Source organism: Lepisosteus platostomus, chromosome 6 (assembly GCF_059453375.1).
Source record: "Lepisosteus platostomus isolate fLepPlt1 chromosome 6, fLepPlt1.hap1, whole genome shotgun sequence".
Taxonomy (NCBI): Eukaryota; Metazoa; Chordata; class Actinopteri; order Semionotiformes; family Lepisosteidae; genus Lepisosteus; species Lepisosteus platostomus.
Genome location: NC_142616.1, coordinates 11,273,058 through 11,293,862, shown reverse-complemented (window position 1 = coordinate 11,293,862; position 20,805 = coordinate 11,273,058). Strand labels below are relative to the sequence as shown.

General features: G+C 57.0%; 1 protein-coding gene across 2 annotated transcripts; it reads left to right on the top strand.

Moving 5' to 3' along the window:
- The first annotated feature begins 1,587 nt into the window (after positions 1-1,587).
- Positions 1,588-20,796, top strand: LOC148660335 (uncharacterized). 2 transcript variants are annotated; one of them, XR_015939376.1, is made up of 5 exons: positions 1,588-2,482; positions 15,578-15,600; positions 17,354-17,415; positions 19,267-20,560; positions 20,664-20,796. XR_015939376.1 is itself a non-coding variant. In XM_088634209.1 (4 exons), the coding sequence occupies exons 1-4, from the start codon at positions 1,919-1,921 to the stop codon at positions 20,163-20,165; spliced, it is 1,548 nt and encodes a 515-aa protein (XP_088490335.1). In that variant the 5' UTR covers positions 1,588-1,918; the 3' UTR covers positions 20,166-20,796. The 2 variants fall into 2 exon arrangements, 1 of the variants encoding a protein (XP_088490335.1); XM_088634209.1 differs by having other exon boundaries at positions 19,267-20,796.
- Positions 20,797-20,805: the final 9 nt, after the last annotated feature.

The window sequence follows — 20,805 nt, the reverse complement described above, 5'->3', positions numbered from 1 at the left end:
CCCGACAGGCCAGAACAACACCCGCGATCGCACGCTCCTGAGTGGGCGAGGGAGGGTTGGAGCCAGACTCGGTCTGAACCCTGCCTGGCTGAGGGCCGGAGCACGAGGAGGAGGCTGGGAGACCCCCCGGGGTGAGGGGGGCAGAAAGACGTGCGCGCGCGCGCGAGAGAGAGAGAGATGCGGCGTCACGGACTGCCTTCCTGCGAGGACCTCTCTCGCCCCGCCACCACCCGCGCGCTAATTAATCAATTACTCCTCACGCTCCGCCCTGTCGATACCCTCTCACTCTGCTCAGTCCCCGCTCGCTGGCGAGGATGACCGCTGGCTTTCTCTGGCGCGCGTTTAATACTCTCGCCCTGATGCCTGGCTGCCCCGCCTTGTCTTTCCTCGCCTCTCGTTTGGGACCTGGATGCCCTGGTCCTGACTCCTGTGAGACCCGACCCAGCTCTCCTGCCACGGGTACGACTTTCGCCTTCAGGACACCACCCCGCAGACTCGGCGGCGCGTAGGGTCCGACCGGGCGCTCCTAGCGCCGTCCCCGGCAGGCGGCGATCGCGCCCGGTAATCCTCGGCGTCGAGGAGAGGAACGACGTCAGCAGAGATCGCTTCTGACGGACAGCCGGGTCTGGTTGAGCCTGGCCGCTGTCGTCTCCTCCGCGACCTTCCAGAACGAGCTCCGTCCGTAGAGGAGACGGTCGCGCACTTCATGCGATCATCCGGCGATGGCTCAGCTGTCGTACAGCACCTCCATCGTCATGCGCCGACTTCCAGTCTGAAGCAGTGGAATCAATCGCGCGGTCTGGGTTTAAGGCCAGCCGGCGGAGCTGGTGGCTCTGTGGCTCAGGAGCTGTGCCTGTGGCTGGGAGGTTGCCGGTTCGTATCCAGGCGGCCGGCAGAGGAATCCTACTCCGCTGGGCCCCTGAGCGAGGCCCTGAACCCCAGCTGATCCAGGGGTGCTGTATAAATGTCTGACCCTGCGCTCTGACCCCCAGCTTCTCTCCCTGTCTGTGTGTCTCCTGGAGAGGAAGCTGGGGTCTGTGAAGAGACACATTCCTGATGAAAGAAGTTGTACAGGGACAGTAAAGTGATCTGATCTGATCTTATGTGTGAGCGCCCCCTTGGTTATAATTGTGTTATAACGTTTCGTTCTGAATGAACCCCAGGGGAAAGTCGTGGCGAGATGCCACATGAAATACTCTTTCCCTTGGTGACAGCTGCGCGCCTCCGTACAGCTCCACCCGCCCGGCAAGGAAAGAATTTGACAGGACTGTCACCTGCTTGCCTGTGCCCGCAGCGGTGAAGAAAAACTACATTCCCGGTGCACCCTGGGTAGCCACCCCCCTTCTCGCACTTCCTCCCACCCCCCCCGCGCTCGCTTCCGGTTCCCCCCAGCCGGCGGGCGGGTTCCCAGTGGGGTGTGCAGACCCGCAGGACGGGCTCGGCTCGCTTTCCTGGAAGCAGTGTTTCAAGCATTTTATAAACGGGACCCTAATCCCACTCCCCCTCTCCACCACGCTCAACTTCGCTTCCCACTTCCTGCGACCGTCCCGTCACGTCACGTCACGGCGTTCGGAAAGCGAAAGCGAAAGCGCCGGCTGCTGTTTTCGTGGGAGGGGGGACGTGGGCGCGAAGTCACGCAGCCGATACTTTCGTTTTCGCCCGGAGTGAGGTCGGGAGCCGAGCGGTGTCTCTCCGGAGCAGCCCGTTTCCGGGCGGTCTGAGAGACCCGAACACACCCCGCTCGGCGAAGCTCCGTGTTTATATATATATATTTTTTTAAAAAAAGCTCCTGAGGAATCATAATTCCTCGTCGAGACGCGAGGAAGCGGCGTGCGGCCGTGTCGTGGAGTGTGGCTTGCGGCTGTCGTGTCTTTCCGGTCGGCGGGGGCAGCGGCTGGCGTTCAGACCCGCCGGGAAGATGGCGGCCGCCCCCTCCTCCTCCTCTTTCTCCTCCTCCTTCTCCTCCACGCAGGGAGACTCCACCCTGGAGGGGGAGCTGACCTGCCCCGTGTGCCTGGACATCTTCCAGGACCCCCGCCTGCTGCCCTGTGGCCACAACCTGTGCCTGCGCTGCGTGCAGGCCCTGGGGGCCCCGGGGGCCCCGGGGGGACCGATCCGCTGCCCCGAGTGCCGGCGGGAGTGCCGCCCCGAGGAGCCGCGGCAGAACTACCGGCTGGCCAACATCGCCCTGGACTTCCTGCGGCGGGACCGGGCCGGGGAGGGGGCGGCGCCGGTGCCCTGCGACACCTGCCCCCGGGGGGGCGCGCCGGCCGCCAGGACCTGCCTGCAGTGCCAGGTGTCCCTCTGCCTGGACCACCTGCGGCCACACCTGGAGCGCCCCGCCTACGCCCGCCACCCCCTGGTCCAGCCCCTGCCGGACCCCCGGGCCCCGCGCTGCCCGCGGCACGGCCAGGCGGCCCGGCTCTACTGCACCCACAGGAAGCAGCACCTCTGTCCCGCCTGCGTGCTGGAGGAGGAACAGGTGAGGAGAGAGAGAGAGACAGGCCTTCAGGTGTCACTGCACTCAGAGCAGGTGAGGACAGAGAGAGAGAGACTGGCCTTCAGGTGTCACTGCGCTCAGAGCAGGTGAGGTCAGAGAGAGAGAGAGAGACAGGCCTTCAGGTGTCACTGCGCTCAGAGCAGGTGGACAGAGAGAGGGAGACAGGCCTTCAGGTGTCACTGCGCTCAGAGCAGGTGAGGACAGAGAGAGAGAGAGAGACAGGCCTTCAGGTGTCACTGCGCTCAGAGCAGGTGAGGTCAGAGAGAGAGAGAGAGACTGGCCTTCAGGTGTCACTGCGCTCAGAACAGGTGAGGACAGAGAGAGAGAGACAGGCCTTCAGGTGTCACTGCGCTCAGAGCAGGTGAGGACAGAGAGAGAGAGAGAGAGACTGGCCTTCAGGTGTCACTGCGCTCAGAGCAGGTGGACAGAGAGAGAGAGAGAGACTGGCCTTCAGGTGTCACTGCGCTCAGAGCAGGTGGACAGAGAGAGAGAGACAGGCCTTCAGGTGTCACTGCGCTCAGAGCAGGTGAGGACAGAGAGAGAGAGAGAGACAGGCCTTCAGGTGTCACTGCGCTCAGAGCAGGTGAGGTCAGAGAGAGAGAGAGAGACTGGCCTTCAGGTGTCACTGCGCTCAGAACAGGTGAGGAGAGAGAGAGAGAGACAGGCCTTCAGGTGTCACTGCGCTCAGAGCAGGTGGACAGAGAGAGAGAGAGAGAGACAGGCCTTCAGGTGTCACTGCGCTCAGAGTAGGTGAGGACAGAGAGAGAGAGACAGGCCTTCAGGTGTCACTGCGCTCAGAGCAGGTGAGGAGAGAGAGAGAGAGACAGGCCTTCAGGTGTCACTGCGCTCAGAGCAGGTGAGGACAGAGAGAGAGAGAGACAGGCCTTCAGGTGTCACTGCGCTCAGAGCAGGTGAGGAGAGAGAGAGAGAGAGAGAGACAGGCCTTCAGGTGTCACTGCGCTCAGAGCAGGTGAGGAGAGAGAGAGAGAGACAGGCCTTCAGGTGTCACTGCGCTCAGAGCAGGTGAGGAGAGAGAGAGAGAGACAGGCCTTCAGGTGTCACTGCGCTCAGAGCAGGTGAGGGCAGAGAGAGAGAGAGACGGGCCTTCAGGTGTCACTGCGCTCAGAGCAGGTGAGGAGAGAGAGAGAGAGACAGGCCTTCAGGTGTCACTGCGCTCAGAGCAGGTGAGGAGAGAGAGAGAGAGACAGGCCTTCAGGTGTCACTGCGCTCAGAGCAGGTGAGGGCAGAGAGAGAGAGAGACAGGCCTTCAGGTGTCACTGCGCTCAGAGCAGGTGAGGAGAGAGAGAGAGAGACAGGCCTTCAGGTGTCACTGCGCTCAGAGCAGGTGAGGAGAGAGAGAGAGAGACAGGCCTTCAGGTGTCACTGCGCTCAGAGCAGGTGAGGTCAGAGAGAGAGAGAGAGACTGGCCTTCAGGTGTCACTGCGCTCAGAGCAGGTGAGGACAGAGAGAGAGAGACTGGCCTTCAGGTGTCACTGCGCTCAGAGCAGGTGAGGACAGAGAGAGAGAGACAGACCTTCAGGTGTCACTGCACTCAGAGCAGGTGAGGACAGAGAGAGAGAGACAGGCCTTCAGGTGTCACTGCGCTCAGAGCAGGTGGACAGAGAGAGAGAGAGAGACTGGCCTTCAGGTGTCACTGCGCTCAGAGCAGGTGGACAGAGAGAGAGAGACAGGCCTTCAGGTGTCACTGCGCTCAGAGCAGGTGGACAGAGAGAGAGAGAGACTGGCCTTCAGGTGTCACTGCGCTCAGAGCAGGTGAGGACAGAGAGAGAGAGAGAGACTGGCCTTCAGGTGTCACTGCGCTCAGAGCAGGTGGACAGAGAGAGAGAGACAGGCCTTCAGGTGTCACTGCGCTCAGAGCGGGTGAGGAGAGAGAGAGAGAGAGACAGGCCTTCAGGTGTCACTGCGCTCAGAGCAGGTGAGGACAGAGAGAGGGAGACAGGCAGGCCTTCAGGTGTCACTGCGCTCAGAGCAGGTGAGGAGAGAGAGAGAGAGAGACAGGCCTTCAGGTGTCACTGCGCTCAGAGCAGGTGAGGAGAGAGAGAGAGAGAGACAGGCCTTCAGGTGTCACTGCGCTCAGAGGAGGTGAGGAGAGAGAGAGAGAGAGAGACAGGCCTTCAGGTGTCACTGCGCTCAGAGCAGGTGAGTGCAGAGAGAGAGAGACAGGCCTTCAGGTGTCACTGCGCTCAGAGCAGGTGAGGGCAGAGAGAGAGAGACAGGCCTTCAGGTGTCACTGCGCTCAGAGCAGGTGAGAAGAGAGAGAGAGACAGGCCTTCAGGTGTCACTGCGCTCAGAGCAGGTGAGGTCAGAGAGAGAGAGAGAGACTGGCCTTCAGGTGTCACTGCGCTCAGAGCAGGTGAGGACAGAGAGAGAGAGAGAGACTGGCCTTCAGGTGTCACTGCGCTCAGAGCAGGTGGACAGAGAGAGAGAGACAGGCCTTCAGGTGTCACTGCGCTCAGAGCAGGTGAGGAGAGAGAGAGAGAGAGACAGGCCTTCAGGTGTCACTGCGCTCAGAGCAGGTGAGGGCAGAGAGAGAGAGACAGGCCTTCAGGTGTCACTGCGCTCAGAGCAGGTGAGGGCAGAGAGAGAGAGACAGGCCTTCAGGTGTCACTGCGCTCAGAGCAGGTGAGAAGAGAGAGAGAGAGACAGGCCTTCAGGTGTCACTGCGCTCAGAGCAGGTGAGGTCAGAGAGAGAGAGAGAGACTGGCCTTCAGGTGTCACTGCGCTCAGAGCAGGTGAGGACAGAGAGAGAGAGAGAGACTGGCCTTCAGGTGTCACTGCGCTCAGAGCAGGTGGACAGAGAGAGAGAGACAGGCCTTCAGGTGTCACTGCGCTCAGAGCAGGTGAGGAGAGAGAGAGAGAGAGACAGGCCTTCAGGTGTCACTGCGCTCAGAGCAGGTGGACAGAGAGAGAGAGACAGGCCTTCAGGTGTCACTGCACTCAGAGCAGGTGAGGACAGAGAGAGAGAGAGAGACTGGCCTTCAGGTGTCACTGCGCTAAGAGCAGGTGAGGACAGAGAGAGAGAGATAGGCCTTCAGGTGTCACTGCGCTCAGAGCAGGTGAGGGCAGAGAGAGAGAGACAGGCCTTCAGGTGTCACTGCACTCAGAGCAGGTGAGGACAGAGAGAGAGAGAGACAGGCCTTCAGGTGTCACTGCGCTCAGAGCAGGTGGACAGAGAGAGAGAGAGAGAGAGACAGGCCTTCAGGTGTCACTGCGCTCAGAGTAGGTGAGGACAGAGAGAGAGAGACAGGCCTTCAGGTGTCACTGCGCTCAGAGCAGGTGAGGAGAGAGAGAGAGAGACAGGCCTTCAGGTGTCACTGCGCTCAGAGCAGGTGAGGGCAGAGAGAGAGAGAGACAGGCCTTCAGGTGTCACTGCGCTCAGAGCAGGTGAGGAGAGAGAGAGAGAGACAGGCCTTCAGGTGTCACTGCGCTCAGAGCAGGTGAGGACAGAGAGAGAGAGACAGGCCTTCAGGTGTCACTGCGCTCAGAGCAGGTGAGGGCAGAGAGAGAGAGACAGGCAGGCCTTCAGGTGTCACTGCGCTCAGAGCAGGTGAGGACAGAGAGAGAGAGACAGGCCTTCAGGTGTCACTGCGCTCAGAGCAGGTGAGGGCAGATAGAGAGAGAGAGACAGGCCTTCAGGTGTCACTGCGCTCAGAGCAGATGAGGACAGAGAGAGAGAGACAGGCAGGCCTTCAGGTGTCACTGCGCTCAGAGCAGGTGAGGTCAGAGAGAGAGAGAGACAGGCCTTCAGGTGTCACTGCGCTCAGAGCAGATGAGGACAGAGAGAGAGAGACAGGCAGGCCTTCAGTTGTCACTGCGCTCAGAGCAGGTGAGGACAGAGAGAGAGAGACAGGCCTTCAGGTGTCACTGCACTCAGAGCAGGTGAGGACAGAGAGAGAGAGACAGGCCTTCAGGTGTCACTGCGCTCAGAGCAGGTGAGGAGAGAGAGAGAGAGACAGGCCTTCAGGTGTCACTGCGCTCGGACCAGGTGAGGACAGAGAGAGAGAGACAGGCGGGCCTTCAGGTGTCACTGCGCTCAGAGCAGGTGAGGACAGAGAGAGAGAGACAGGCCTTCAGGTGTCACTGCGCTCAGAGCAGGTGAGGAGAGAGAGAGAGAGAGACAGGCCTTCAGGTGTCACTGCGCTCAGAGCAGGTGAGGACAGAGAGAGAGAGAGAGACAGGCCTTCAGGTGTCACTGCGCTCAGAGCAGGTGAGGACAGAGAGAGAGAGACAGGCCTTCAGGTGTCACTGCGCTCAGAGCAGGTGAGGACAGAGAGAGAGAGAGACAGGCCTTCAGGTGTCACTGCGCTCAGAGCAGGTGAGGACAGAGAGAGAGAGAGACAGGCCTTCAGGTGTCACTGTGCTCAGAGCAGGTGAGGGCAGAGAGAGAGAGAGAGAGAGACAGGCCTTCAGGTGTCACTGCGCTCAGAGCAGGTGAGGACAGAGAGAGAGAGAGACAGGCCTTCAGGTATCACTGCGCTCAGAGCAGGTGAGGGCAGAGAGAGAGAGAGACAGGCCTTCAGGTGTCACTGCGCTCAGAGCAGGTGAGGACAGAGAGAGAGAGAGACAGGCCTTCAGGTATCACTGCGCTCAGAGCAGGTGAGGGCAGAGAGAGAGAGAGAGACTGGCCTTCAGGTGTCACTGCGCTCAGAGCAGGTGAGGACAGAGAGAGAGAGAGAGACTGGCCTTCAGGTGTCACTGCGCTCAGAGCAGGTGGACAGAGAGAGAGAGACAGGCCTTCAGGTGTCACTGCGCTCAGAGCAGGTGAGGAGAGAGAGAGAGAGACAGGCCTTCAGGTGTCACTGCGCTCAGAGCAGGTGAGGACAGAGAGAGAGAGAGACAGGCCTTCAGGTGTCACTGCGCTCAGAGCAGGTGAGGAGAGAGAGAGAGAGAGAGAGACAGGCCTTCAGGTGTCACTGCGCTCAGAGCAGGTGAGGAGAGAGAGAGAGAGACAGGCCTTCAGGTGTCACTGCGCTCAGAGCAGGTGAGGAGAGAGAGAGAGAGACAGGCCTTCAGGTGTCACTGCGCTCAGAGCAGGTGAGGGCAGAGAGAGAGAGAGACGGGCCTTCAGGTGTCACTGCGCTCAGAGCAGGTGAGGAGAGAGAGAGAGAGACAGGCCTTCAGGTGTCACTGCGCTCAGAGCAGGTGAGGAGAGAGAGAGAGAGACAGGCCTTCAGGTGTCACTGCGCTCAGAGCAGGTGAGGGCAGAGAGAGAGAGAGACAGGCCTTCAGGTGTCACTGCGCTCAGAGCAGGTGAGGAGAGAGAGAGAGAGACAGGCCTTCAGGTGTCACTGCGCTCAGAGCAGGTGAGGAGAGAGAGAGAGAGACAGGCCTTCAGGTGTCACTGCGCTCAGAGCAGGTGAGGTCAGAGAGAGAGAGAGAGACTGGCCTTCAGGTGTCACTGCGCTCAGAGCAGGTGAGGACAGAGAGAGAGAGACTGGCCTTCAGGTGTCACTGCGCTCAGAGCAGGTGAGGACAGAGAGAGAGAGACAGACCTTCAGGTGTCACTGCACTCAGAGCAGGTGAGGACAGAGAGAGAGAGACAGGCCTTCAGGTGTCACTGCGCTCAGAGCAGGTGGACAGAGAGAGAGAGAGAGACTGGCCTTCAGGTGTCACTGCGCTCAGAGCAGGTGGACAGAGAGAGAGAGACAGGCCTTCAGGTGTCACTGCGCTCAGAGCAGGTGGACAGAGAGAGAGAGAGACTGGCCTTCAGGTGTCACTGCGCTCAGAGCAGGTGAGGACAGAGAGAGAGAGAGAGACTGGCCTTCAGGTGTCACTGCGCTCAGAGCAGGTGGACAGAGAGAGAGAGACAGGCCTTCAGGTGTCACTGCGCTCAGAGCGGGTGAGGAGAGAGAGAGAGAGAGACAGGCCTTCAGGTGTCACTGCGCTCAGAGCAGGTGAGAAGAGAGAGAGAGACAGGCCTTCAGGTGTCACTGCGCTCAGAGCAGGTGAGGTCAGAGAGAGAGAGAGAGACTGGCCTTCAGGTGTCACTGCGCTCAGAGCAGGTGAGGACAGAGAGAGAGAGAGAGACTGGCCTTCAGGTGTCACTGCGCTCAGAGCAGGTGGACAGAGAGAGAGAGACAGGCCTTCAGGTGTCACTGCGCTCAGAGCAGGTGAGGAGAGAGAGAGAGAGAGACAGGCCTTCAGGTGTCACTGCGCTCAGAGCAGGTGAGGGCAGAGAGAGAGAGACAGGCCTTCAGGTGTCACTGCGCTCAGAGCAGGTGAGGGCAGAGAGAGAGAGACAGGCCTTCAGGTGTCACTGCGCTCAGAGCAGGTGAGAAGAGAGAGAGAGAGACAGGCCTTCAGGTGTCACTGCGCTCAGAGCAGGTGAGGTCAGAGAGAGAGAGAGAGACTGGCCTTCAGGTGTCACTGCGCTCAGAGCAGGTGAGGACAGAGAGAGAGAGAGAGACTGGCCTTCAGGTGTCACTGCGCTCAGAGCAGGTGGACAGAGAGAGAGAGACAGGCCTTCAGGTGTCACTGCGCTCAGAGCAGGTGAGGAGAGAGAGAGAGAGAGACAGGCCTTCAGGTGTCACTGCGCTCAGAGCAGGTGGACAGAGAGAGAGAGACAGGCCTTCAGGTGTCACTGCACTCAGAGCAGGTGAGGACAGAGAGAGAGAGAGAGACTGGCCTTCAGGTGTCACTGCGCTAAGAGCAGGTGAGGACAGAGAGAGAGAGATAGGCCTTCAGGTGTCACTGCGCTCAGAGCAGGTGAGGGCAGAGAGAGAGAGACAGGCCTTCAGGTGTCACTGCACTCAGAGCAGGTGAGGACAGAGAGAGAGAGAGACAGGCCTTCAGGTGTCACTGCGCTCAGAGCAGGTGGACAGAGAGAGAGAGAGAGAGAGACAGGCCTTCAGGTGTCACTGCGCTCAGAGTAGGTGAGGACAGAGAGAGAGAGACAGGCCTTCAGGTGTCACTGCGCTCAGAGCAGGTGAGGAGAGAGAGAGAGAGACAGGCCTTCAGGTGTCACTGCGCTCAGAGCAGGTGAGGGCAGAGAGAGAGAGAGACAGGCCTTCAGGTGTCACTGCGCTCAGAGCAGGTGAGGAGAGAGAGAGAGAGACAGGCCTTCAGGTGTCACTGCGCTCAGAGCAGGTGAGGACAGAGAGAGAGAGACAGGCCTTCAGGTGTCACTGCGCTCAGAGCAGGTGAGGGCAGAGAGAGAGAGACAGGCAGGCCTTCAGGTGTCACTGCGCTCAGAGCAGGTGAGGACAGAGAGAGAGAGACAGGCCTTCAGGTGTCACTGCGCTCAGAGCAGGTGAGGGCAGATAGAGAGAGAGAGACAGGCCTTCAGGTGTCACTGCGCTCAGAGCAGATGAGGACAGAGAGAGAGAGACAGGCAGGCCTTCAGGTGTCACTGCGCTCAGAGCAGGTGAGGTCAGAGAGAGAGAGAGACAGGCCTTCAGGTGTCACTGCGCTCAGAGCAGATGAGGACAGAGAGAGAGAGACAGGCAGGCCTTCAGTTGTCACTGCGCTCAGAGCAGGTGAGGACAGAGAGAGAGAGACAGGCCTTCAGGTGTCACTGCACTCAGAGCAGGTGAGGACAGAGAGAGAGAGACAGGCCTTCAGGTGTCACTGCGCTCAGAGCAGGTGAGGAGAGAGAGAGAGAGACAGGCCTTCAGGTGTCACTGCGCTCGGACCAGGTGAGGACAGAGAGAGAGAGACAGGCGGGCCTTCAGGTGTCACTGCGCTCAGAGCAGGTGAGGACAGAGAGAGAGAGACAGGCCTTCAGGTGTCACTGCGCTCAGAGCAGGTGAGGAGAGAGAGAGAGAGAGACAGGCCTTCAGGTGTCACTGCGCTCAGAGCAGGTGAGGACAGAGAGAGAGAGAGAGACAGGCCTTCAGGTGTCACTGCGCTCAGAGCAGGTGAGGACAGAGAGAGAGAGACAGGCCTTCAGGTGTCACTGCGCTCAGAGCAGGTGAGGACAGAGAGAGAGAGAGACAGGCCTTCAGGTGTCACTGCGCTCAGAGCAGGTGAGGACAGAGAGAGAGAGAGACAGGCCTTCAGGTGTCACTGTGCTCAGAGCAGGTGAGGGCAGAGAGAGAGAGAGAGAGAGACAGGCCTTCAGGTGTCACTGCGCTCAGAGCAGGTGAGGACAGAGAGAGAGAGAGACAGGCCTTCAGGTATCACTGCGCTCAGAGCAGGTGAGGGCAGAGAGAGAGAGAGACAGGCCTTCAGGTGTCACTGCGCTCAGAGCAGGTGAGGACAGAGAGAGAGAGAGAGACAGGCCTTCAGGTATCACTGCGCTCAGAGCAGGTGAGGGCAGAGAGAGAGAGAGAGACTGGCCTTCAGGTGTCACTGCGCTCAGAGCAGGTGAGGACAGAGAGAGAGAGAGAGACTGGCCTTCAGGTGTCACTGCGCTCAGAGCAGGTGGACAGAGAGAGAGAGACAGGCCTTCAGGTGTCACTGCGCTCAGAGCAGGTGAGGAGAGAGAGAGAGAGAGACAGGCCTTCAGGTGTCACTGCGCTCAGAGCAGGTGGACAGAGAGAGAGAGACAGGCCTTCAGGTGTCACTGCACTCAGAGCAGGTGAGGACAGAGAGAGAGAGAGAGACTGGCCTTCAGGTGTCACTGCGCTAAGAGCAGGTGAGGACAGAGAGAGAGAGATAGGCCTTCAGGTGTCACTGCGCTCAGAGCAGGTGAGGGCAGAGAGAGAGAGACAGGCCTTCAGGTGTCACTGCACTCAGAGCAGGTGAGGACAGAGAGAGAGAGAGACAGGCCTTCAGGTGTCACTGCGCTCAGAGCAGGTGGACAGAGAGAGAGAGAGAGAGAGACAGGCCTTCAGGTGTCACTGCGCTCAGAGTAGGTGAGGACAGAGAGAGAGAGACAGGCCTTCAGGTGTCACTGCGCTCAGAGCAGGTGAGGAGAGAGAGAGAGAGACAGGCCTTCAGGTGTCACTGCGCTCAGAGCAGGTGAGGGCAGAGAGAGAGAGAGACAGGCCTTCAGGTGTCACTGCGCTCAGAGCAGGTGAGGAGAGAGAGAGAGAGACAGGCCTTCAGGTGTCACTGCGCTCAGAGCAGGTGAGGACAGAGAGAGAGAGACAGGCCTTCAGGTGTCACTGCGCTCAGAGCAGGTGAGGGCAGAGAGAGAGAGACAGGCAGGCCTTCAGGTGTCACTGCGCTCAGAGCAGGTGAGGACAGAGAGAGAGAGACAGGCCTTCAGGTGTCACTGCGCTCAGAGCAGGTGAGGGCAGATAGAGAGAGACAGGCCTTCAGGTGTCACTGCGCTCAGAGCAGATGAGGACAGAGAGAGAGAGACAGGCAGGCCTTCAGGTGTCACTGCGCTCAGAGCAGGTGAGGTCAGAGAGAGAGAGAGACAGGCCTTCAGGTGTCACTGCGCTCAGAGCAGATGAGGACAGAGAGAGAGAGACAGGCAGGCCTTCAGTTGTCACTGCGCTCAGAGCAGGTGAGGACAGAGAGAGAGAGACAGGCCTTCAGGTGTCACTGCACTCAGAGCAGGTGAGGACAGAGAGAGAGAGACAGGCCTTCAGGTGTCACTGCGCTCAGAGCAGGTGAGGAGAGAGAGAGAGAGACAGGCCTTCAGGTGTCACTGCGCTCGGACCAGGTGAGGACAGAGAGAGAGAGACAGGCGGGCCTTCAGGTGTCACTGCGCTCAGAGCAGGTGAGGACAGAGAGAGAGAGACAGGCCTTCAGGTGTCACTGCGCTCAGAGCAGGTGAGGAGAGAGAGAGAGAGAGACAGGCCTTCAGGTGTCACTGCGCTCAGAGCAGGTGAGGACAGAGAGAGAGAGAGAGACAGGCCTTCAGGTGTCACTGCGCTCAGAGCAGGTGAGGACAGAGAGAGAGAGACAGGCCTTCAGGTGTCACTGCGCTCAGAGCAGGTGAGGACAGAGAGAGAGAGAGACAGGCCTTCAGGTGTCACTGCGCTCAGAGCAGGTGAGGACAGAGAGAGAGAGAGACAGGCCTTCAGGTGTCACTGTGCTCAGAGCAGGTGAGGGCAGAGAGAGAGAGAGAGAGAGACAGGCCTTCAGGTGTCACTGCGCTCAGAGCAGGTGAGGACAGAGAGAGAGAGAGACAGGCCTTCAGGTATCACTGCGCTCAGAGCAGGTGAGGGCAGAGAGAGAGAGAGACAGGCCTTCAGGTGTCACTGCGCTCAGAGCAGGTGAGGACAGAGAGAGAGAGAGACAGGCCTTCAGGTATCACTGCGCTCAGAGCAGGTGAGGGCAGAGAGAGAGAGACAGGCCTTCAGGTGTCACTGCGCTCAGAGCAGGTGAGGACAGAGAGAGAGAGAGACAGGCCTTCAGGTGTCACTGCGCTCAGAGCAGGTGGACAGAGAGAGAGAGACAGGCCTTCAGGTGTCACTGCGCTCAGAGCAGGTGAGGACAGAGAGAGAGAGAGAGACTGGCCTTCAGGTGTCACTGCGCTCAGAGCAGGTGAGGACAGAGAGAGAGAGAGAGACAGGCCTTCAGGTGTCACTGCGCTCAGAGCAGGTGGACAGAGAGAGAGAGAGACAGGCCTTCAGGTGTCACTGCGCTCAGAGCAGGTGAGGACAGAGAGAGAGAGAGAGACAGGCCTTCAGGTGTCACTGCGCTCAGAGCAGGTGAGGACAGAGAGAGAGAGAGAGACTGGCCTTCAGGTGTCACTGCGCTCAGAGCAGGTGAGGACAGAGAGAGAGAGACAGGCCTTCAGGTGTCACTGCGCTCAGAGCAGGTGAGGACAGAGAGAGAGAGACTGGCCTTCAGGTGTCACTGCGCTCAGAGCAGGTGAGGACAGAGAGAGAGAGACAGGCCTTCAGGTGTCACTGCGCTCAGAGCAGGTGGACAGAGAGAGAGACAGGCCTTCAGGTGTCACTGCGCTCAGAGCAGGTGAGGACAGAGAGAGAGAGAGACAGGCCTTCAGGTATCACTGCGCTCAGAGCAGGTGAGGGCAGAGAGAGAGAGACAGGCCTTCAGGTGTCACTGCGCTCAGAGCAGGTGAGGACAGAGAGAGAGAGAGACAGGCCTTCAGGTGTCACTGCGCTCAGAGCAGGTGGACAGAGAGAGAGAGACAGGCCTTCAGGTGTCACTGCGCTCAGAGCAGGTGAGGACAGAGAGAGAGAGAGAGACTGGCCTTCAGGTGTCACTGCGCTCAGAGCAGGTGAGGACAGAGAGAGAGAGAGAGACAGGCCTTCAGGTGTCACTGCGCTCAGAGCAGGTGGACAGAGAGAGAGAGAGACAGGCCTTCAGGTGTCACTGCGCTCAGAGCAGGTGAGGACAGAGAGAGAGAGAGAGACAGGCCTTCAGGTGTCACTGCGCTCAGAGCAGGTGAGGACAGAGAGAGAGAGAGAGACTGGCCTTCAGGTGTCACTGCGCTCAGAGCAGGTGAGGACAGAGAGAGAGAGACAGGCCTTCAGGTGTCACTGCGCTCAGAGCAGGTGAGGACAGAGAGAGAGAGACTGGCCTTCAGGTGTCACTGCGCTCAGAGCAGGTGAGGACAGAGAGAGAGAGACAGGCCTTCAGGTGTCACTGCGCTCAGAGCAGGTGGACAGAGAGAGAGACAGGCCTTCAGGTGTCACTGCGCTCAGAGCAGGTGAGGACAGAGAGAGAGAGAGACTGGCCTTCAGGTGTCACTGGGCTCAGAGCAGGTGAGGACAGAGAGAGAGAGAGACAGGCCTTCAGGTGTCACTGCGCTCAGAGCAGGTGAGGACAGAGAGAGACAGGCCTTCAGGTGTCACTGCGCTCAGAGCAGGTGAGGACAGAGAGAGAGAGACAGGCCTTCAGTTGTCACTGCGCTCAGAGCAGGTGAGGACAGAGAGAGAGAGACAGGCCTTCAGGTGTCACTGCGCTCAGAGCAGGTGAGGACAGAGAGAGAGAGAGAGACAGGCCTTCAGGTGTCACTGCGCTCAGAGCAGGTGAGGACAGAGAGAGACAGGCCTTCAGTTGTCACTGCGCTCAGAGCAGGTGAGGACAGAGAGAGAGAGACAGGCCTTCAGGTGTCACTGCGCTCAGAGCAGGTGAGGACAGAGAGAGAGAGACAGGCCTTCAGGTGTCACTGCGCTCGGAGCAGGTGAGGACAGAGAGAGAGAGACAGGCCTTCAGGTGTCACTGCGCTCGGAGCAGGTGAGGACAGAGAGAGAGAGACAGGCCTTCAGGTGTCACTGCGCTCGGAGCAGGTGAGGACAGAGAGAGAGAGAGAGAGAGAGAGAGAGAGAGAGAGAGACAGGCCTTCAGGTGTCACTGCGCTCAGAGCAGGTGAGGGCAGAGAGAGAGAGACAGGCCTTCAGGTGTCACTGCGCTCAGAGCAGGTGAGGGCAGAGAGAGAGAGAGACAGGCCTTCAGGTGTCACTGCGCTCAGAGCAGGTGAGGACAGAGAGAGACAGGCCTTCAGGTGTCACTGCGCTCAGAGCAGGTGAGGACAGAGAGAGAGACAGGCCTTCAGGTGTCACTGCGTTCAGAGCAGGTGAAGACAGAGAGAGAGAGAGACAGGCCTTCAGGTGTCACTGCGCTCAGAGCAGGTGAGGACAGAGAGAGACAGGCCTTCAGGTGTCACTGCGCTCAGAGCAGGTGAGGACAGAGGGAGAGACAGGCCTTCAGGTGTCACTGCGCTCAGAGCAGGTGAGGACAGAGAGAGAGAGACAGGCCTTCAGGTGTCACTGCGCTCAGAGCAGGTGAGGACAGAGAGAGAGAGACAGGCCTTCAGGTGTCACTGCGCTCAGAGCAGGTGAGGACAGAGAGAGAGAGAGAGACAGGCCTTCAGGTGTCACTGCGCTCAGAGCAGGTGAGGACAGAGAGAGAGAGAGAGAGAGACAGGCCTTCAGGTGTCACTGCGCTCAGAGCAGGTGAGGACAGAGAGAGAGAGACAGGCCTTCAGCCTTCATATCGGGGCTCCCCTGGGCCAGGGCTGGAGAGGGGCTCCACAGGACTGGAGACCCCTGGACTGACAGGAGAGGGGCTCCACAGGACTGGAGACTGATGGGATGAGAAGGAGGTGCAGTTTTACACAGAGAGTGGCGGGAGTATGGACCCCTCTCCATGCCCGGTTGATTAGTTCGATGAAGACACGACAGGCTTGCTTGGTTGTTGGGAGGAAGTGTTCACAACTCATCCAGAATTTTCCCCTTTTTTTTCCAGAACGACTGTTCTAACCCGAGAAAGTAAGTATCTCTTTTTCTGTAATGATATTAAAATTATATCACCCCCCCAGCCCCCAGACCCCAGCCGTTTAGCAAGCATGCTGCTGAGACAGTGTGGCACAGTCTGCGCAAGATGACTTCGGCTGTGAGTTCACTGTACATCTGAGATAGTGTGCACGTATAGTAGAGAGTTTCTAACTCAAGCACATAGACACAAACACTGACAGACACACACACAGACACAAACTGACAGGCACACACACACACAAAGATACACACACAAACACACAGACACAAACACTGACAGACACACACACAGACACAAACTGACAGACACACACAAAGATACACACACAAACTGCCAGACACACACACACAAACACACAGACACAAACACTGACAGACACACACACAGACACAAACTGACAGACACACACACAAAGATACACACACAAACACACAGACAAACACACACAAACAAACACACAGACACAAACACTGACAGACACACACAAACACACAGACCCGCACACTGACAGACACACGCACACAGACACGCACGCAGACACACAAACTGCCAGACACACAAACACACAGACACATACAAAGATACACACACAAACTGCCAGACACACACACAGACTCAAACACTGACAGACACACACACAAAGACACAGACGCACACCCTGACAGACAGAGACACACAAAGACACAGACACATAGCAACAGCAGACCTGGCTCATGTTTCAGGTCAGATGGACCCTGTGTTTAGGGGAGGGGTTATGGTCTCAAGTTGGGATAACATAAAAAAATCAGGGGTAAATATTGAGATATTCGGGGCTGCTGGAAAGTGCCAAACCTGAAGGATGGGGTGACTTTCAGCTGTGAACCTTGAGACTGTAGCTCAGCTCGCTATTGTAGACAGACTGGGGATTCTCTTACATGAACTTGAACTTGAACTTGAACTTTATTGCCATATGTAACCGGTACTGGTACAATGGAATTCTTACTTACAGAAAGTCTCTCGATTGTAAAACAAGTGTAAAAAACAAAACAAAGTGCAAACAGTGCATCAAGACAATGTACAAACAAACAATAGACAATGTGCAAGTAAACATGCAGACAGTTTGAATGTAAACAATACAGACGTGTAAACAGTGACTGGAGACGTACAATAAATAAATTACAAAGAGGAAGATGGTGATGGTGTAGGTGTGGTCCGAGGGGGATGGCTAAATATACTTTAGCCATCCCCCTCGTATACATCCCCACATATACTTACAGCGTAGTATGAGAAAGATATGATACATGATAGCACCTTTCATTTGTGTTTCACAAACCGGCTTCCAAATTACAACTCTGTATTTGTCACAGGGTGCTGCTTTGTGGGCGAATTGAACACGTTTTTACACAGAGGGGGGTACAAGCTGCCCAGCCCTGTTGTTGGAGTCGATACCCTGGCTTCTCTCCAGACACAGCTGGGTGAGATCCTCCAGTCAGGACAGGAGGCTCTTCTTTACACAGAGGGTGGTGGGGGTGGGGAACAAGCTGCCCAGCCCTGTTGTTGAAGCCGATACCCTGGCTTCTCTCCAGACACAGCTGGGTGAGAGGCTCAGATCAATTATCCAGAGACCAAACGGGCCAGCCAGACTGAGAGGCTCCCTCTCGCCTGCTTCCTGTCTTCTGTTCTAACAGGCTTGATTCAGAACCGTGTCTTGATCGGGCAGTACTGGTACCGGCTGACTGGGACCATGTTGTCTTCTTTTGTCCGCAGCATGAGAGAGGAGCCGAGGGGCTCAGCGGTTCTGGCGACCCATCGGGACAGGAGCCCGACCCGTATGTGTCCCGTGTGAAACATGTCCGTGCTCCAGCACATCAGCGCCCGACTTCACTGCCGTGTCAACAAGTCTGACTGGAGCGGGCTCTGGTGTAGCTCAGATACAAACAACACACCTAGAAACACACATCACACTGACACAACACACACAGACACTATTACACTGACACAACAGCTCATATTAAACTGACACAGCACACACAGACACTATTACACTGACACAACAGCACAGACAGTATTACACTGACACAACACACACAGACACTATTGCACTGACACAACAGCTCATATTACACTGTCACAACAGCACAGACACTATTACACTGACACAACAGCACAGACAGTATTACACTGACACAACACACACAGACACTATTGCACTGACACAACAGCTCATATTACACTGTCACAACAGCACAGACACTATTACACTGACACAACAACACAGACAGTATTACACTCACACAATACACACAGACACTATTACACTGACACAACAACACAGACAGTATTACACTCACACAGAAACACACACGCAGTGGTACGTCACAGAAGCACACACGCAGTGGTACACTCACAGAAACACACGCAGTGGTACACTCACAGAAACACACGCAGTGGTACGTCACAGAAGCACACACGCAGTGGTACACTCACAGAAACACACGCAGTGGTACACTCACAGAAACACACGCAGTGGTACACTCACAGAAACACACGCAGTGGTACGTCACAGAAGCACACACGCAGTGGTACACTCACAGAAACACACGCAGTGGTACGTCACAGAAACACACGCAGTGGTACGTCACAGAAACACACGCAGTGGTACGCTCACAGACACATGCAGTGGTACACTCACAGAAACACACGCAGTGGTACGTCACAGAAACACACGCAGTGGTACGTCACAGAAACACACGCAGTGGTACGCTCACAGACACATGCAGTGGTACACTCACAGAAACACACGCAGTGGTACGTCACAGAAACACACGCAGTGGTACGTCACAGAAACACACGCAGTGGTACGCTCACAGACACATGCAGTGGTATGCTCACAGACACACACGCAGTGGTACATTCACACAGACACACCCAACAGTGGTACACTCACAGAAACACACGCAGTGGTACGCTCACAGAAACACACACGCAGTGGTACGCTCACAGAAACACACACGCAGTGGTACGCTCACAGACACACACACGCAGTGGTACAGTCACACAGACACACACACAGTGGTACATTCACACAGACACACCCACACAGTGGTACACTCACAGAAACACACGCAGTGGTACGCTCACAGAAACACACACGCAGTGGTACGCTCACAGACACACACACGCAGTGGTACAGTCACACAGACACACACACAGTGGTACATTCACACAGACACACACACAGTGGTACATTCACACAGACACACCCACACAGTGGTACACTCACAGAAACACACACCCAGTGGTACGCTCACAGAAACACACATGCAGTGCTACGCTCACAGAAACACACACGCAGTGGTACACTCACACAGACACAGACACGGTGGTACACTCACAGACACACATGCATACACACACACTTACAGTGGTACGCACACACAGACGCACACAGTGGTACACAGACACACACACAGTGGTACACACACAGACACACATACAGTGGTACACACACACACAGTGGTAGACACACACAGACGCACACAGTGGTACACAGACACACACACAGTGACACACACACACAGACACACATACAGTGGTACGCTCACAGACACACAGTGGTACGCTCACACAGACACACACACGGACACACACACAGACTCACACTCTGCTCCTGTCAGCAGGCTTGCGACCGAGGCCGGCCGAGGAGGAAGAGGTATGGAGCTCTTTGTATGCCTCTGAGGACCCCTCCAGCCACGATGAGGAAGAGGAGAGCCGCGGGGGTGGGGACTATGTGGTGGAAGAGGAGGAGGAGCTGGTGGAAGGGAGCGGGGAGGAAGAGGAGGAGGACGAGGAGGAGGAAGAGGAGGAGGAGTCAGACCAAGAGAATTCTCCTGAGGACCACTCCAACCACGACGAGGAAGAGGAGATCTGCGGGGGTGGTGACTATGTGGTGGAAGAGGAGGAGGAGCTGGCAGAAGGGAGCGGGGAGGAAGAGGAGGAGGAAGAGGAAGAGGTATTGAGCTATTTGTATGCCTCTGAGGACAGCTCCAGCCACGATGAGGAAGAGGAGAGCTGTGGGGCTGGGGACTATGTGGTGGAAGAGGAGGAGGAGCAGGCGGAAGGGAGCGGGGAGGAAGAGGAGGAGGATGAGGAGGAGGAAGAGGAGGACAGCTCTGGAGAGAGTGAGGATGAGGAGCACTTCCAAGGCCGTGATGAAGACCAAGAGGAGAATGACTTTCATGCGCTTGAGGAGTATGATGGAGAGAGCGAGGAAGAGGAAGATACTGCCACTTCTGCCTTTGAGGAACTCTTCACTGAAGACGAGGAAGAAGAGGAGATTGGCACCCCTGCCACTGAGGAGTACTCTGGAGTCTGTGATGAAGACGAGGAAGAGGAGTTCTTAGGAGACCGTGATGAACATGTAGAAGTGGGGGAGGTTGGCACCCCTGCCGTTGAGGAGTACTCTGGAGTCCGTGATGAAGACGAGGAAGAGGAGATCAGCACATCCGAAGATGAAGGCAGCGATGCGTACTTAGATGCAGATTATGGGGGGGAGGAGGAATACTCCTCTTCCAGCTGAGGAGGAGGAAGAGGAGGTGCCAGGTGACCCAGACGCCCCCTGAAGGCTCCTTGGCGCCCTCTGCAGGTGTGTCTGGTGTGCTTTTCTCAACTACCTCCTTTCTGATCTCGAGCTTAACTGTGGGTGTGTCTGATAGTGTCAGTATTCCCACTGTGTGTGTGTCTGATCCAGTGTCAGTATTCCCACTGTGGGCGTGTCTGATCCAGTGTCAATATTCCCACTGTGGGTGTGTCTGACAGTGTCAGTATTCCCACTGTGGGCGTGTCTGATAATGTCATTATTCCCACTGTGTGTGTGTCTGATCCAGTATCAGTATTCCCACTGTGGGTGTGTCTGATAGTGTCAGTATTCCCACTGTGGGCGTGTCTGATCCAGTGTCAGTATTCCCACTGTGTGTGTGTCTGATAGTGTCAATATTCCCGCTGTGGGCGTGTCTGATCCAGTGTCAATATTCCCGCTGTGGGCGTGTCTGATACACTGTCAGTATTCCCACTCCAGGTGTTTCGGGTTCGGGGCTGCCATTTTTATTTTCTCTGGAAACTGAACCTATAAGGACTCGGACAGACTTTACTGCCTTTTGTTGTCAAAGAAGCTGTTGAATTGAGCTGTTAATAAAACGTGTCTTTCAGTACTGTGTGTT